Source organism: Schistocerca cancellata, chromosome 5 (assembly GCF_023864275.1).
Source record: "Schistocerca cancellata isolate TAMUIC-IGC-003103 chromosome 5, iqSchCanc2.1, whole genome shotgun sequence".
Taxonomy (NCBI): domain Eukaryota; kingdom Metazoa; phylum Arthropoda; class Insecta; order Orthoptera; family Acrididae; genus Schistocerca; species Schistocerca cancellata.
Window position 1 is genome coordinate 490,214,880 of NC_064630.1, and position 18,195 is coordinate 490,233,074.

At 41.6% G+C, this 18,195-nt stretch overlaps 1 protein-coding gene across 1 annotated transcript in view; it reads right to left on the minus strand.

The window, feature by feature from the left end:
* LOC126187687 (lachesin-like) overlaps positions 1–18,195 on the minus strand; it is a 542,701-nt gene that overhangs the window by 46,509 nt on the left and 477,997 nt on the right. The window contains exon 7 of the mRNA XM_049928927.1: positions 7,290–7,439. Coding sequence (XP_049784884.1) covers positions 7,290–7,439 — 150 coding nt within the window. The remainder of the gene's footprint in view (positions 1–7,289; positions 7,440–18,195) is intronic.

The following is an 18,195-nucleotide window of genomic DNA, read 5'->3' on the forward strand; positions in this document are numbered from 1 at the left end:
TACGAGTGATTCAGATGACGGAGTTAGAAAGATGGCAGTACCTCATTCGTCGACATCCACGCTCTCGTGCCGGCTCTGCATAAATAAGGAAATAAACTTCCGCATACAAAAAAAGGGAGCTTGTTTTACATTCTCCAGTAGTAGTCTGTCTGCTATTTACTTATCTTTTCATTTGAGGATCCGAACATTTTCTGAGAATTTACACAGGCACTGAAATGCTGTTGAATTTCGCCAAGCCTTCGTACTGTTTCAGAGTAAAAACAGTCTTTAAGAAATAGACTCTTTTTATTCTGACATAATTCGAAACGGTTGCTGTATCACCATACCACAATGGAATGGAAAACGTTTTACTTTCGTATTGTTTCCTTGGCAAAAATGAATTATATTGGTTGCAGTATATTTCCGTGAAAATCATCCCAGTTGAACGAAAGATATTTTCGTAGTAAAAAAATCTAGTCGAATTTACAAATCTACATAGTTTCTTTTCCATTGTCCTTCTTTTCTTAAACTGATCCTTAAGAATTATGGGGACAGCTGTTCGTTGCCTCGGAGTTCGTAATGACACTTTCAACGAAAAATTTATTTTAGAATGCGGCAACTTGATTTAAGAAAATAACTGCAAATATGGCTTTGTATTCGTTCCTCCTGTCAATTTACGTTTTGTTTATCTCTCTTAGACCACGGGTAAAATATTCATACTGAACACCTTTTACTTGGTAATAATACCCAAAATTTGTGCAGCAGTTAAGTGACAGAGGAATGGATTTTGTTTCAATGTTTTCCATCGTAAGTCACCTATAATAGATCACACCACTACTCGACAATAAGGTCGCCGTATATGTCTCGGAATTTATTATATTCTGTATTCCTTCAGTTCCTTTGGCCGGATTCAGCTGTTACTTAGACTATGATGTTTCCATTTGGTAAAGCGTACCGGCACTTGAATTTGTCATGTCTTGCCATAGGTCCAAATATGGCAGGTCTATGTGATAAACTCTTCCGAACTCACAAGACTCCCTATATTGGTTCACTATAATATCAAGTTATTTCTCAGGTTTTTCATGGCCTGAGTATTGGGGCGTATGTTTTCAGATTTTTGAAAGAATTGTGCGCTAAACCAGGATCGTCGTTTTAGCCGAAAACTGAAATACATTCACTATCATCAAATATTTGAATGGCAGTAGAAGTCTGCCTCTTTCTGACGCAGAATCAATCACCTGATTTGGTATTACATAGGACAATCACGCTTGCAGACATTTAGGTATTATTTTCATACTGCGTAATTCATGTTACAGGCAACAAATGGCACTACTGCAGTGAATTATAGTGTGCGCATTCGGTGTTTCACTAATTTTCTTCCATGTTTTAAATCGAAATGCTCGAAGTAAGTAAATTATTTGTATAAAAATGCTATGATGATAGAAGTACTAGTACTTTCAAAGATCTCCTATCACTATCACCTCTGAATGTCTCGGGTGATGAGTTCGACAAATGCAACGCGCAGACCCATGAGTGCTTTCACAATTTGTCACACCGATATAATATATGATAAAATTTCACAAATTCAGTTTACTTATTTGCAATTAATAAAGATTGAAGTTTAAAATAATATTACCATCATATCAGTAACTCCTAGTTAAAATTTCATATCTTTAGTACAGTTTCAGTATGAGAAGTCATTTTCAAATGGTGCCAAGAAGCAGCCAGTCATGGAGAGGCATTACTTTTTGTTACGATTGAATATGGACCAAATAATTTCCAACAGCCAGATTACATAGCCTCGGAGAAGCGTGGTTTCCTCGAATCCCATATTTAGGATGACGCATGTATTCCCATTTAGTTACTTTTCGATAAGCGATAGATACGGATAATCGATTTTCGAGTAGAGGAATAGTAACATGAGCTCATAAAGAGACAAAAGCATGATATCACAGCCTCACCTTTTTGCTCCAGAACAATAGTTGTAGATGAGATCTGTAGCTTACACCATTAGCTGATCTTTCATTAGAAGACGATCATTGCAAATCTAACAAAACTGAAAATATATTAAGCTAATTTTTTTACAAATGGCATAAATTAAATGAAGTTCGGCATATGTCTCAACACGCCTTTTCTACGCAGTTTGTTATTCCAGTGCACTTCATTCGAAATCTTTAGAAGGGCCAATACACGATTACTTGAGCTTTCCCTTCCTCGGCAAGGCGTTTCACTGTTAGATGATCATAATAGTTGTTAACTACAAAAGTTCCAAGTGGTGCATATTCAGACCACCCCAAGGACTTTACGAAAAGAAGTCGTAATTAATTTTCAATATTTAATTTCTTGTTGGAACTACGAAATTGCTACTTTTGGACTACGTATGTACAAACAGATTTATGCGCTCTTTCCCTGTTAGAAGTCTCATACGTTTTCGCACCCTTACCTTTACAAAGCACATGGTTTACAATTCGTACTTCACGATTTCCTTTTTTTGCCCCCTCGTGATAGTTATAGTCTTCGTAGCACCGTTTTAAATGATTGTGGAGATATTACGTTCCTCAACCTGCGTTGCAGGACAGCACAAAGAAGCTAAGTAGAGCCAGTTTTTGGTATTCCACTCTTCCAAAATATCGCAATACCACTACGTAATGGATTATTGATCATCAGATGTCATTCAAAGGAGCCCGGCAGTACAAATGTGTTGTCACCAACAGTAGAATGGATCGCTTACGAGAGGTGAGTGACTTCGAACGTTGACTCGTCACTGGGTGTCACATGAATATTAAATCCATCAGGGACATTTCTATTCTTCTAAATATGCCAAAGCCGACTGTTATGGACGTGATTGTGAAGTGGAAAAGCGAAGCAACAGCCACAGCAAAAGCAAGACCAGCCAGACCTCATTTACTTACGGACGGGAGCCATGGAGTATTGTGCAGGGTGGTTGAAATCAGCGGAGGGAACCACTCGTTGGTTCCGGAGTACCACAAGCTTGCACAACGTCTGTGCGTAGGCATGAAAGATAGTGGGTTGCAATGTGCGAGCAACTTCTCGTAAGCCACACGTTTCTGGAATCAGTGCTAAGCGGTGCCTAAGGTGGTGGAACGTGAGACCCCACCTGGACGTAGTATGACTGCAAACCAAGTATTTGTGGGAAAAATCAAGCTATACCCTGTGGCAAATGCCTGGAGTACGTTACTTGCCATCACGTACAGAACCAACAGCGACTTGCGGAGGAGGTAGTGTTGTGATTGGGGGGGGGGGGATATTTCTCGTTGGTTATGATGTGTTTCCGTTATTACGCTTAAGAAAACGCTAAATGCGGAACGATAAGAATATATTTTACAGCATTGTTTAAAAACAGTCGTTGTTGCAATTTTAGTTTTTTATTTGTCAACTACGCGTTTCGCCTTATTTGGGCATCTTCAGGTTATCTTATCTGTATTAGGCGTCAGTACTAGCACACGACGCTGTTACTCGCTCCTGTGAACGGGAACGCGTTATGCATGTCTTGGAGTCACTCGCGTCCATCTAGAAAAGTTTTAACTGAGTTTAACGAAGGCAATGTTGGCCTCATATATTCGACAATGCCCTTTGGCTACACTGTCTCAAGGATCCTTCTAAGAAATACCAAATTAAGATAACCTGAAGATGCCTAAATAAGGCGAAATGCGTAGTTGAAAAATAAAAAACTAAAGTTGCAACCAAGACTATTTTTAACCAATACTGTTAAGTACTGGTTTGCTGTATGCCACATATGGTTTGGAAGAATTTTTATATTTTACAGCATTGTGTGCTGCGTACAGCAGAGGAACAATGCGATGACGATGATTGTATTTGGATGACAATACAACCTGTCATAAAGCTGCATCTGTCTCGTAATTTTTTGTCGACAATAACGTTCTCGAAGTGGATTGGCCTGCCCAGACTCCCGATCTGAACGCAGCGGAACACATCTGAGATGAGTTGAAACGTCGACTTCGGTGCAGACCCCAGCGTCCAGTATTACTGCCTTCTCTGGATGAATTGGCTGTCATTCCGCGACAAACAGTAAGGCGCTTCATGGAAAGTATACGAGTTCAAACCATCATAAAGTCGGAGGATGGACTCACCACTTATTAATGTCCACTGACATGTGTCCGGATACTTTTGATTAGGTTACTTTCCAACTACAAATGAGGACGTGACATGCCAAAACGATAATGCCCACTAAACGCAATTATTCACAGTCAAGATGAAAACTTATTTCAGGCATACATATGAATAAAAATGATATATTACAATGCAGACGCCTTTACTTTTGTGCCAAAAAAGAGTTTATATCTACAAATCAAATCTACAATGAAAACACTTCTTTAAAAAGTACATATATAGTTAAGGCTAACCGACCATTGTCCTTCTTCTTCTTTGCGGATGCACACGTATTGCCCCAACTCTTACGGGACACGGTAAGATTGTCTGCCGCGAGTAATGAGTGTAATGGTCAGGGGCACTACGAATGTAGTGTGTGGACATTAAGTTGGGAGTTTGGGTCTCACGAGGAGCGTGCAAGGGATAAGTCCCTGCAGTCGCACTATCCTGTGTGCCCTCGGTGGCTCAGCTGGACAGCCGGCATGGTAGCTCAGCGTGTGCGGTCAGAGAGCTGGCTGGTCTCTGTAATAAAAAACTGAGTGAAACGATCAATAACGAACTACAGAACTACATCGAATGCCATGTGACGTCCACTACCACCAAATACAACGAACAATACCGAACAAACTGCCCAAAAAAAAAAAAAAAGAAAAGATGGATAGAGCGTCTGCCATGTAAGCAGCAGATCCCGGGTTCCAGTCCCGATCGGGGCACATATTTTCAACTGTCCCCGCTGATGTATATCAACGCCTGTCGGCAAAGTAGTGTCTTGATTTAATTATCATTACATTTAAATATGGAGACGTTCTTATTTGCACGAACTATTAGAACATGTTTGGCTCTGAATGATTTTTAAAAGCAGGAATCTTGTATCTTCTTTCAAAATACCTTACGTCTTATAGTATAACACTTGCTATAATATATCATATTATATATTTGTAACGATTCTGTATGCCATATCACGGAAGAAATTATAAATTGGGAACTGTAAGTTGACATTCCTTTTCAGTCCACTACCGAGAATTCTGATTTTATTGTTGCTTCACAATTATGTAAGATATCGTGAAGCACCACGACAGAATACTATGAGGTAACAATGGCATTATCTATCATTAGAAAGATTCTTTGATGTAAGTGTTACACGTAAATAATTAAACCAGAATCATCTCCTAAACAATCACAAACAATTTCCTCTACCTCTGTGTTGAACAACATGGGTATACCTTCAATGATGGATGTATACCAAGTTAAGTCCTAAGACTTCGCCAGTCTTCTCCTAAAACAATCTACAGGAAATCATCAACTTCTTTCTGTTTGTCATCTGAGATTAGGTGGCTGAGAAGTACTTCAGCTTGTAGAATGCAGTAGCCTCCATGTCAATATAATCAATATATTTTCCATAGATTCGTACTTGTATGTAAAAATTCGATTCATATCACTTACGTGATCTAAATTTGGTAGGGAGTTAGATAGCGATTATACGTCTATCGCTCTCCATTCTTCACCAAGGTTTCTTACTTCACCCACTCACTAGCAGACTTCATTATATTTCTCTTTTACTATAACTGTTGCCCTTTTTCGTAATAAATTTCTCTATACCAAAAACGCAGTCAGCAGGTAACGGTGTCCACTTAATAATAATTATTCACATTAGTATTATACGATATTATTAGGAAAGAGTTCAGAAGCACAAACTGATACTGACAATGACTTTGCGCTGAAAAATTTGGCCATGACTGAAATGTAAATCACTTGACTTGAATCAGCGTCTCCTAATGGCACTAATGGACTAGTTCTTATTTGCATGAAAATGTACATGTGGGCAGGTTTGTGTCTGCTCTGAGCTCTGACTTTTCATAGGCCTTTATCATGGAACACGTTCGAATTCTTTTATATTACGTGATATATTTTTATTACCCTTATCGTATGTGCACCATTCCATTTCTTAAATTCTCCTTTTTTTTCAATTGTGGATGTGTTCGCAACTGCGTGTCAAGTCCTCAAGTAATAATATTCTCAGACAAAGCAGTTTCGCAAGAAGACGCCGCGTTCCGATATGAACTTCAAAGTAATCGTTTTTCTTTCATCGGATGAGGTCTCAACCGTTCCTTCTTTCTCTGCTGTTACACTACTGTAGATGAGCGGAGATGAACGATAATGGAACCTCCGACTTACTCACAATTTAATTTCATCTACTAAACAGCCGTGCTGCAGTGAAATGTTGGCATGTCCTCGCCCACCCCCTCAACTCCACCCAATATCCCCCTCCCGCTTGCTCACTCCACGCTCCTATTCCTCTTCGACACAAGAACTCCTACGGTAGTAACGAAAGTATAGGGAGAGAGGGTATTACTACGAACTGGCCGGGTAACCGGGTTCGCTGACTAACTCTTCACCAGATATAGCTTTTCATTTGCAAGGAAGAATACTTTCCACGAAGAACATCAAATTATTTTTTTACAGAGTTCTGTGCCATCTGTAACGTAACTCGATATTTTTTTCTAAATAGTGTGGGCTCACTGTCATAAGGTTTGTCTTCTGCCGCTTTACCCACAGAAGTTTGGGTGGGGGGGGGGGGGGGGTGGAGGAGAAGGTTGAGGTAACGTACAGGCTCTTCTCTGTGTGATCCACCTACTGGAGTACACAGCCTCCCTATTATTAAATGTTTACACATTTGTTTAATCATAATTATTTTGAGCACACAGCCTCCCTATTATTAAATGTATACACATTTTATAATTATAATTATTTTATTGTGACCTTACATTTCAGCGGAGAGTCTATAGTTTGTAGTTACTATCATACATCCATTTACGAAGTGACCGTGTTATATATCACCAAACGCCGTGGCTGTGTCCAATGGTTACTACGAGTATATAGGTATTCAGAACTTTAAGTTTATTGTCATTTTGTGTGTCATGTTAGTAACAATATTTGTTGAATGAACCATTGTTCCCGCAATTTGTCTTCAGAAATATAAACTGGTAAGGGGAAGGAAGAGAGCCGTCGAAACGTTCTGCCAACAACTTCTTCACTGTGAGAAAGCCGTAGAGAGTGTGTCGATGTCGATGCAATGATCACCGCTTTCACCGTTTATACTGCAAGGAGGTTGGAACCTTAACGTAAGGATCTCATTACGATGTAATGGTACTATGCTACTTTCAGTGCGCTGTACGTACTGTAAATCCTGACTGTGCCCTCGGCGTCGCCGAGGGAGTTCTTGGAGACGCACTTGTAGTGGCCGAAGTCCGCCATGCTCATGACGCGTATCGTCAGCCTCATGTGCACCCTGTATGCGTCTTCTTCCAGCATGGGTTCGTACTTGCTTCCTGTTGGCAGACAAAATAATCAGTGCCATCATTAAGCGATAACACACATAGTTTACGTTAACTAGTACTATTCATTTACAGGATCACATGTCAGGCATCGTGCGAGCTACTTTCAATTAGTAACGCAACACTTATTTTCTCGGTCACTTCCTGTTGAAAAAATGCTGAATTGGTTTTGGGACATCGCAGAGTTTCCTTCCTTCTACCTCCATAGTTTCATGAAGCTCCGATAGATGGCACGCTACTCGTAGTCTTCAAAATGGCGTCTGTAGCGGAGGTGTGTTCCAAACAAAGAGCTGTCACTCAGTTTCTTTTGATGGAAAACCAAAGCATCTCAGATATACATAGGCGCTTGCGGAATGTCTACTGATACTTGGCAATGACCAAAAGCACGAAGAGTCGTTGGGCGAGGTATGTGTCATCATCGCAATAATGTCGCGCAAACCTGTTCGATCTTCCTCGTGCCGGCCTCCACACATAGCTGTGCATCTTGCAATCTTGGAACGCGCGAACACCTTCATTAGAGGCGATAGACAGATTACAATCAAACACATCGCTATACGACTTGACATCTCTGTTGGAAGTGCTGTCAGACTCTTCCATCCGTTGGGGTGTGTGACTGCTGGATTTCTCGCCGCCTAACAGAAGATCATAAAGAGGAACGAAGGACCACCTCTGTGTAATTGCTTGAGCGTTACGAGGCTAATCGTGACAACTTTCTTTTGAATATCGTCACAGGCGATTAAAAATAGGTTCATCACTAACCGAAAACAAATCTGCAAACCATGGAGTGGCGCCACGCAACCTCTCCTCCGAAGAAAAGCTTCAAAGCCTTGGCGGCACTCTTGTGGGATTCTGAACGGGTTATTCTGTGTGATATCCTTCCTCACGGTGCAACGATCAGTTCTGCAGTGCACTATGCTGCCCTCAAGAATGTGAAGAAACGACTTCAGCGTGTTCGTCGCCACAAAAACGCAAACTTAACTGCTCCTTCTGCATGACAACGCAAGCCCTCACACAACTCTGCGCACCATGGAGGAGCTGACATGACTTTGGTGGACTGTTATTCCTCACTCACCTCACATCCCGGGACTCATGCCTTCCGATGCACTCCGCGGGAAGCAGTACGTGGGAGACGGAGATATTATTGATGCAGCAAGACGTTGGCTTCGACGCTCACCAGTATGGTGGCTCTGAGCGCTATGGGACTCAACATCTGAGGTCATTAGTCCCCTAGAACTTAGAACTACTTAAACCTAACTAACCTAAGGACAGCACACACATCCATGCCCGAGGCAGGATTCGAACCTGCGACCGTAGCGGTCGCGCGGCTCCAGACTGAAGCGCCTAGAACCGCTCGGCCACACAGGCCGGCTCACCAGTATGGTGGCCTAGCGTCGCATTTAATGGAGATTATGTGGAGCTATAGGGTTCTGTAGTCATAAAAGTGTGGAATAGTATGCTGTCTTGGAATCCTGAACAAAACCCACCTGCTTTCAGAAAAAAATGTGATGCGTTACTTACTGACTGCTCCTCGTAGACTCTTTTACACAATTTGGTACCAGATTGCTTATACCATAACAGGAAAAATTGTGTTAGCGTATGTATGAAAATCATTAATGTAATTGATTAGTAAAAGAACATTTTTCAAAGTTCTCCAGCCGGAGAGTCACAACCAGTAATAATTATCCGGTTCTTGTTTCTACATTTACATGCATGCTCTGAATTTTTTCAGAAGATTATAAACGTCATGTGACGGTTCAGGCTACCCTGCATCCAGCACGTCTTACAGGAGCTCTCAACCAAGTTTTTAGGCAGCTATTATGTTCCATACTTGTCACAAAATGTGCTAGCAAAACATTAGCCACAATCTTCGTATTATATCTCCCCTCATAACGTGAATTATACGACATCAGCTGTTAGAATGTAAACAGTGGTGTTGGTTATGCATGATTTCGCATGTAACACTCCCGTTCGCCTTGATCTAACTTTTTATGAACAAAAATAGCACCTAGCATCACTATCGTCTCTAAATCTTGCGCACATTCTAGTCAATTTCAATTTAACCGCCTGCGTAACCGAGATCGCTAATGCATGCCTATGCTGTGCCACTCGAATCGGAAGTGGGCGGTGTGAATCTTGAATTAAATTCCCACTGCCGGTATTTGGCCGGTAAGGGGAGAAGAGGTGATAGCTTATATTTCCTGCTCACCAATGTGCGTGTCTATGTGGTGGATTAAACTCCAGACCTCTCTTCCTTGTCTGCTGATGGAGTACCTTCAGTCTGATGGTGACCCCTGGTGCTTTTCAACAGCAGTAGGCTATGTGCCGGCACTGGGTTTCACCCTCTCCCTTTCCTCATCTTCATAACAGAACACAATAACAACACTACACTATACAGGCATCCATCACACTCACCTACGTTCTACAAATACACATACGACATAACTCTCACATATCTCCAAGGACTGCAGGGGATGATGTTTGCGGAAGAAGACCACTCTTTCCGTCACACAGCTCAACCCATGTCCTGGAATTTCGAAGCTAACAATGCCATATGAATCTTTTAAACTATTCAAGTCACCAGGTCCAGGTGTAAACTTCCCAGGTCTAAAACAACAAAGAAGAGAGGGTTTAATTAGATTTCTATGTTTAGGGTTAGTCTAACAGCAGGAATCGTTCTTAGTGCTGAGAAGACAGTGAGAGGCATATTCATTCGAGAGCCAGAAACAATTAATCAGACCAAGGCTAAGGATATGAGACCGATCAATCTATTCTCCTTTCTTCTCAAGACACAAGAAGAACTGGTTAATGGCTACGTTAGGGAAAAGAGTGGAACTGAGGGTCCTCTACATGAAAACCAACACCCGTATCAACCAGGCAACTCATATGAACCAGCACTTGCTGAGAATGTGGAAAAAGAATACACTTTCAGGAAAGAGCTCTCTTTCTGGATATCGAGGAGGCTTTCAGCTGTACGACCTTCAAGTCGATGGTTAGAGTTGCGAAACAGAAGAGCATATGAAGGTCGATTAATACCGTGCTAAGTAGAAGAAAGGTAGTAGCCACCATGATGAATGAGAAAATGATGATCAACACTATCGAGGGGTGGGGAGGGGGGGAGGGGGGGGGGGGGGGGAGGGGACGACTCGGCGTGGAGAGCTCTTGATCCCACTAATGTGAAAACCAGTTGTAAATGAACTCATTGGAGGGTTAAGTAACATAAAAATTTTGTACGCTAATGATCCCAAAGCCATGTTTCAAGAGAAGTTCGCTAATCCTGAACTGGGGACAGATTAAACTCATGGGAAGATTTATGACTGGACATGAGAATCTTGGGAAACACCTGCATACAGAGGGTGAAGGGCAAGAATCTAAGAAGTGTGATGAGGAGGACGAAACCACACCACACCTAATCTTCAAATGCGAAGCGCTGGAGGGCGAAAGACACAGAATATTCTGGTCATTAAGTAATAAAGAAATCGTTTCTAATAAGAAGGTAGTGAAAGGTCTCCTCCTACTCTTTAAGGACACCTGTTTGCTTGACTGTAATCACAGGAGCGGAATCGCACAATTCGGTTTCGGTGAGGGCACTAATGGGCAAGACTACTGTTGATTTGTCTCCCTGCGCTAATCAAATGCATCAAATTAATGCCCTAGGACATCCATCTTTTTAGGACAAAACTAAGGACCAGGGTTATGACAATATGTGAATGGCGAATACTAGTTTAGATATGACTATTTAATAGGCGACATCAATATAAATCCTATTTCGGTAAAACAAAATAGCATACTATGTGCCACACTAGGTGTGATTTCCGCGATCAAAACCTTAAACGGCCTTTAATTGATTTAACTTTCTGCCAGCTAGGCAGCAAGTGCATTATCAGTCAGTCGGTTTGTGCAGCCAGAATTGTTACAGTCCAAAAATAACTACCATTCTCACTTTCTTCACATCTCAATAACCTGGACTATTACCGATTGGGTCATCAAACGTTTATGCATCAGACACTGATAATTCAAAGGAACTTGCCATGGAAACTACGAAATCATTTGACCCCGTTGTTTTCAAGGAATAGGAATAGTCGCGATATGGCGAGAGAATGCGTTTGTAGAAGCAAGATGCGCACAACCACTATACGAATTCCAGACTTGAAATCCTTTCAGAATGTTCTTCCATTAATAATAAGGAAACGGTGGTTCGCAAATGGACTTTGTACTGACTTGATTTTATGAATTGGTACTAATATCATAAAAGGCGCATTTAGTACAAACAGCATATTGTATGAGACTTCAGTCGAGTGCTACCGATGTAAGCAGAGTAAAAGTTCAGGGACGTCAATTGGCCACAGGAATATTCCTCTATGGGGAAGCAAGGGCAGCTAACAGGACACAAAACTTTATTTTTGAATGAGGACTATTAGTTTTTATAGTCTTTGCTGCTCTAATTCGCACTGCGAATTTCGTCGTTGAAATAATCACGATGAGACTACATACTAATAATGAAGAAAGAGAGCTAATGGTTTCCCCTGACTAAATACTTCATCACTCATCCAACTTAATGGCTGTCAATCAATTCACGTCGTGTGTAACTCGCTGTACTTGGGTTGCAGCGGATAAGTTGTTTCCCTTTTCCATGTTCGTTTTGCGAGACCACTACTATGATTCCATTTCATATTTTGTCACGAAAGAGAGCCATCTCGTAATAAAAGTGAAGTTAAAAAAACTGCGATTTGTTGCTGTGATATCTACACATTTTTTAGAGCTTTTCTACTAATTTATCAAGAAGTAAGTGCTACTTGTTGGAGATCACATGCAGGAAAGTGTTGGTATTAGATTTAAGATTAACAGAATTAGAGAAAGCTGCAGTCTCGAAGAGAGAGGGATCCTTAACACTTTGACGTGTGGAGCATTAAATTACTTTACTGAGACATCAGACACCGCACTGTAGTCGACAGCAGAATGAGGAAACAGGCGACTGCAGCGAGTCTGGTGACGACCAGATAGTGTGCATAAAACACTGCATCTCTGTGGTCGTGAAGCATTGCAATTTCCGCTTGAAGGGTGTAACGCGGGTACCTCCATTCGAGGAAATTCGCCGATGTCAGTCCCTACAAATGCACGGAGCAACATGTTGATGAAAGTTGTCGTCGGTGATTGTGATTGTCACTGACTGTAACTGCGTGCAGAGAGGGCAAAGTGCAGAAAATTATTCGCCAGTTCTGTGTTGCGCAGTCGTAGCCGGCGAAATCATATCATATCCAGAACTACGTCCTCGATACACATCCGACACGTGCACGTGCTCATTTCATGTCAACGGTCACAGGGATTAGACAGCCACGGAAATACCGTAAATGGTGGCTCGATGTATGGGAAAAGTTTGCTTGGACCGATGAGATGCAATACATCTCGGTATAATAGCACGTCGTGTATAATCAAAGGCTGTGCATACCTTTGACAGTAGGACATAAGTGGTAGGAGTATTTTCTAGTTATATCTCGTGAAATTTTATACAAATAGAAATGATAGGTGTCTCGTCGATTCTCACAGGCTAATGATATTATGTCCCACTGACCGATCACATAACGCAGTTTTCTTTTTTTTTCCCCGCCTGTATCAGCAAACAGACGACCCATGCCCTCGAGTAAGCAATACATCACTCTATATCCTCTGAGTTGTCAGAAAATATCGAGGGGCCTTCTAATAACACGATTGCTCTTGTAGCTCGCCAAGTCTGTCCTACAGAACGTCCGTCTCCGTAGTGTAGCGGTAGCGTTACCGCCTACCACGCAGGGGCCCGGGTTCGATTCCCGGCATGGGACTGGGTGTTGTGTGTCCATCATCATCTTCATCATCATTGACTCGCAAGTCGCCGATGTGGCGTCACGTAAAAAGGACTTGCAATACGGTGGCCGAACTTCCCCGAATGGGGCCTCCCGGCCAACATTGCCATGCGATCATTTCATTTTTCTACAGAACACGTCTGGACCGTCACAAAACGAGAATATGCTCCTCTTGGAACGAGTGAAGTCCTAATTCCCGAGCGTTTTTGGCTCGTGAATATGTATAGCAATGTGAATTTCACTTTAAAAAGTCTTCAAAATTTGCACAATTTTTTTGAATGCTACTGATTTTTATTTTTTTGTGCAAAAGGTTAAAAAGATTTAAATGGACCTTTTGAGTGTCTGGGTTTATCTATTGTTCTTGCTTTACTCATTCCAAGACGATTATGTAAGAGATGTCAGCGTATCTACTACCTGAAAGTCTTATTTAAAAAAGTACGTCAGAGGACAACAAATGACCGGCATAAAATGTGGTACAGGTTCTCGGTAGCAATGATAGTTTTGGAGAGGAGGGAGTAATAGAATTACAAGAAATAAATATATATGACGTCACCGAATTTAAATAATATTCATTTTCGAAACAAAATAGCTATATAATTATTAGATATTGGGTGGAAAAAGACGAAATACATATATGAAATTCCGCTTCGTAGAATTATATAATACCCATTAGCTTGCAATTGATTCACTGATAAGCAACACAATGAGTGCTACGAATTGTGTGCACAGACTGTTGTACACAAGAAGCATTTACATTTAAAGATTGATAATCTATTCTTTTTGAGGCCATATATATGGCGAAAAAAGTATAAATTCATTGTTGATTCCTGGTCAAGTGACAAGTTACACACTTTACACGAAGCTCAGTTGGTTCTTTTTCCCCTCCATCATTACGAACACGACAAGGTGAACTAATGGTACTACCCACCGATCACCTCATTTTACCTCCATGATAACATATATTTGCGTCATTACATTGTCTTTGCCTTACATCTCACAGATCAATCATGCTCCTGCTTGTACCGTCGGTCAATCCAATATTTTCAATACATTACTTTTTTTCTTTTATTTGTCATTCTAGTAATATAGTTAAATGACAAGTATGTGGCTTGTCTCGGAGGTAACAATAATTATCTTCTTAGGATTTCGGCCGGAAAAGACAATCGGTAGCACTCAGGTACTGCTTAGCATAGTGGGAAAAGTACCATAAACATTTCACTGTCTGAGGCCCCTAGCAAATCAGGTACATCCCACTTCTAAAGATACAGACTGAGGGAATATGTTGGTACAACCATTATACTCTTTCAAGCCGTCGACCACTAAACTAGATATAGTTTTCTTGTAGTTTATTAATGCTAGTTCAGGCGTATGGGTCTTTAGAGAAGAAGGAGATAATTATTTTCCACTTAAACTAGACATCTGACAAAGATCACCGTTAAAAATCCTGTTGTCAACGAGGACTTTAGTGCAGAAGCCCAAACCATGATTGTAAAAATATTGGAAAAGAAATGAACTATGACTTCATTTCAAGGGAGCCGAACCAGAATTTGTCTTAAGGGATTTCAGGAAACCAGGAAAACTAAATTGGGACCTGCATAAAACACTTTGGATGGAAGTGCTACTCTCAGATATAGAGCACATAAGAAAAATTCGTGACTGGGCGCATCAAACTAGTCAGAAGACTGATATTGCAAAAATTTTGAAAATTTATTAGTACCCCGCTCCTCTCGAATAAGAGCCCATAGCCTTGACCACAATGCAACCTTGGTCGGTAGACTACATAAAGGTTGTGGTGACTCTAATGATGACCTCGTTGATAATACTTTAAAATATGCTGTTCCTTAGCCTTACACTGGTGTGACGAAACTCGTGGGATACCTCCTAACATAGTGTCGGAGATCCGGCGTAGTGCAGCAGCTCGACGTGGCGTGGACTCAACAAGTCGTTGGAAGAACCCAGCAGAAATACTGACCCGTGCTTCCTCCGTAACCGTCCATAATTGCGGATGTGTTGCCGGTGCTGGATTTTGTGCACGATCTGGCCTCTCGATTATGTCCTATACTTGTTCGATGGAGTCATGTGGGACAACGTGGGAAGCCAAATCATGCGCTCGACTTGTCCAGAATGTTCTTCAAACTAAACGCGAACGATTGCGACCCGGCAGCATGTTTAGGGACATGAAGTTCTCGAATGGCTGCAAATGGTCTCCAAGCAGTCGAACATAGCCATTTACAGTCAATGACAAGTTCATTTCTACCAGAGGACCCAGTCCATTCTATGTGAACACGGTACACACCATTACTGTGCTTTGTGGGGTCTGCGCTACACGCAGACCCTACCATCAGCTCTTACCAACTGAAATAGGGACTCGTGAGACTAGGCCACGGTTTTTCAGTTGTTTAGGATCCAACCGATATGATCACGAACCCAGGAGAGACGCTGCAGGTGATGTCGTGCTGAAGGCAAAGGCACTCGCGTCGGCCGCCTGCAGCCATAGCTCATTACAGCTACATTTCGCCCCACAGCCGCAAATAAAATTTATAAATCGTGGACGTGACGGAGAACAATAAAATGGTCCTTTGTGAAAAGTGTGAGATTTGCGTCTAGGCACTTAAACATCCAGGGCTCGTGTTGAGAGTAATAAAACGGAGAATTTCAAGAATTTCAAATCATTATTTATGAACGAAGTTTGAGCTTATGGTCCCAAGTAATATTGTCGATGTTGTCACACTAGTTTAAGAATGTTTGTTTTCGATCCCTGAATACGTTAATATCTTAAGCACAAAGCCTGCCAATGAAACGGTTGTATAACTTACAGTTTATTATTACTGTAATATGACATACATACAAGCGCTCGTTTTTAAACGCGCATTGCGGTCAGTAGCGGTGATAACAGTCCATGTAGTTCCAGCAGGACTCCAGGCTTTTGGAGCAACGGCAAGGCACGAGAGACACTGAACACACACTGGATTTCATTTCCCTCCCTCCAAAATTCGTCACATCCGCACGGTAGAGGCGTTATGGCGAGAATGTCTACGTAAAAATCTTGGGCATTTAGGGTCGCACGACCCAGTAACGCTACATTAATTCCAAAGCCACCAAGCTGAGCACTTCGATGAGACGAGTCCACACGCCAGTAAACACGCAATTTAGAGCAGAATTAATCATTATCATCATCGGTAATTTCCCTAACAGATTAACTGTAAGAGAAATTGAGGCGCTACGAAATCAAACCAGGTGGAAAATACAGCAAATATGCTCAGGTGACAAAGCCATGGGATAGCGACATGCACATACACAAATGGCGGTAGTATCGCGTACAGAACGTATAAGAGGACAGTGCGTTAGCGGATCCGTCATTTGTACTCACGTGATGTATGTGAGAAGGTTTCCGACGTGATTATGGACGCACGACGGGTATCAACAGACTTTGGAAGCGGATTGGTATTTGGAGCTAGACGTATGGGACATTCTGTGTCGCAAATCCTTCGGGAATTCGGTATTTCAAGTGTGCAGGAATACCACATTTCAGGCTTTATGTCTCACCACGGAGAACGCACTGGCCGACGTCCTTCACTTATCGACCGAAAACAGTGGCGTTTGCGTTAAGTTGTCGGTGGTTGTAAGGTGTCAGGCAAATCCAACACCTTCCATGAAAACCCTGACATGATAAGCAAATCCAGTAGTATGTCACATAGCTCCAAATAAATCGTGACACTAAATTAACCAAAGTAATACGAGTAACGAGTGAGCAAATGGAATACCACAGACTAACACAAGAATGCCTAAATGCATGTCATACCTTCCCCCCGTGAGACAGACGCAATTCCGAGGGGAGAAACGAGAACAGAAGCCGAGAGCAGAACCGTATAAGCTGAAGGCCCTACGATAAGGGACGGACACCCACGTCGCCAGCTAAACGCTAGGACCACCCCCAGCCCATGTTAAAAGCTAGAGCCCTCCAGAAGAACAGTATAGATCTTACGATAACACAAAAAGGGCCACACCACCCACAAGTTTTAGGGTGAGACTTTTTCGCGTCTCTGTTCTGTTGCAAACTTTAAAAACATTGCCCTACCACGAAAAGTATAACGTTTCTCAGTGGATAAACAAAATTTTTGTAGGCGGAGCTTAAGGTTAACACTGAGACCCTGATTGGTCAGATGAAAACACAGCCACATAGTTTATTTAAACCAACTTCGGTAAATTGTGGTAAGGAGAAGTTAGGGAAGAGTTGCTTCCGAGACGGCGAGGTGAGCGGAGCTGTGCTGCCTGCCGCCCCCTGACGAACACCGACAAGGTAATGAACGCATGCGATGCCGCATAACAGCCATAAAGCTTCACTCAGAACTGCAGAAGTCTCATCTGTTACACCCCCCTTTCTGTGTAATACTAGTGTCGATCGTCAATTAAACCTCATGGTGTTCACATTTGCCACTTGAAGTAAAAATCTGAAACACGATGATTTTTCTGTTATATAGTTATCGAGAAGCCACATCAGCCACTGTAATTTACGACAAGTTATATAAGTAATTAAAGATAATTGAGGGTCACTGTAGACCATTTTGATAGTTTTCTCTCTTGTGAAACTTAATTTAAACCTAGATTATAGATGTGATATGGCATAGGTCATCCTTAGATCCATTGTAGAACTTGGAAACCCACGCAGGGAATATTCGTTCACATTTTTGTTTAACGCAGTTGGTTTTTATCATCCTGTATTAAAACATTTCCTTTTATCAATAGTGCAATTTATAAACAATGTTTTGTGAACAGAATAAAATTTCCAGTGGTAAACTTCACTGCTTTTTCGACGTTATTTTACCACCTAACTAAAAATAGGAAAGCCTTGAACCCCTTCCACTAAATTTATTTAGTATTAAGATTCTTTTACAGGGAATGCAGTGGAGCTG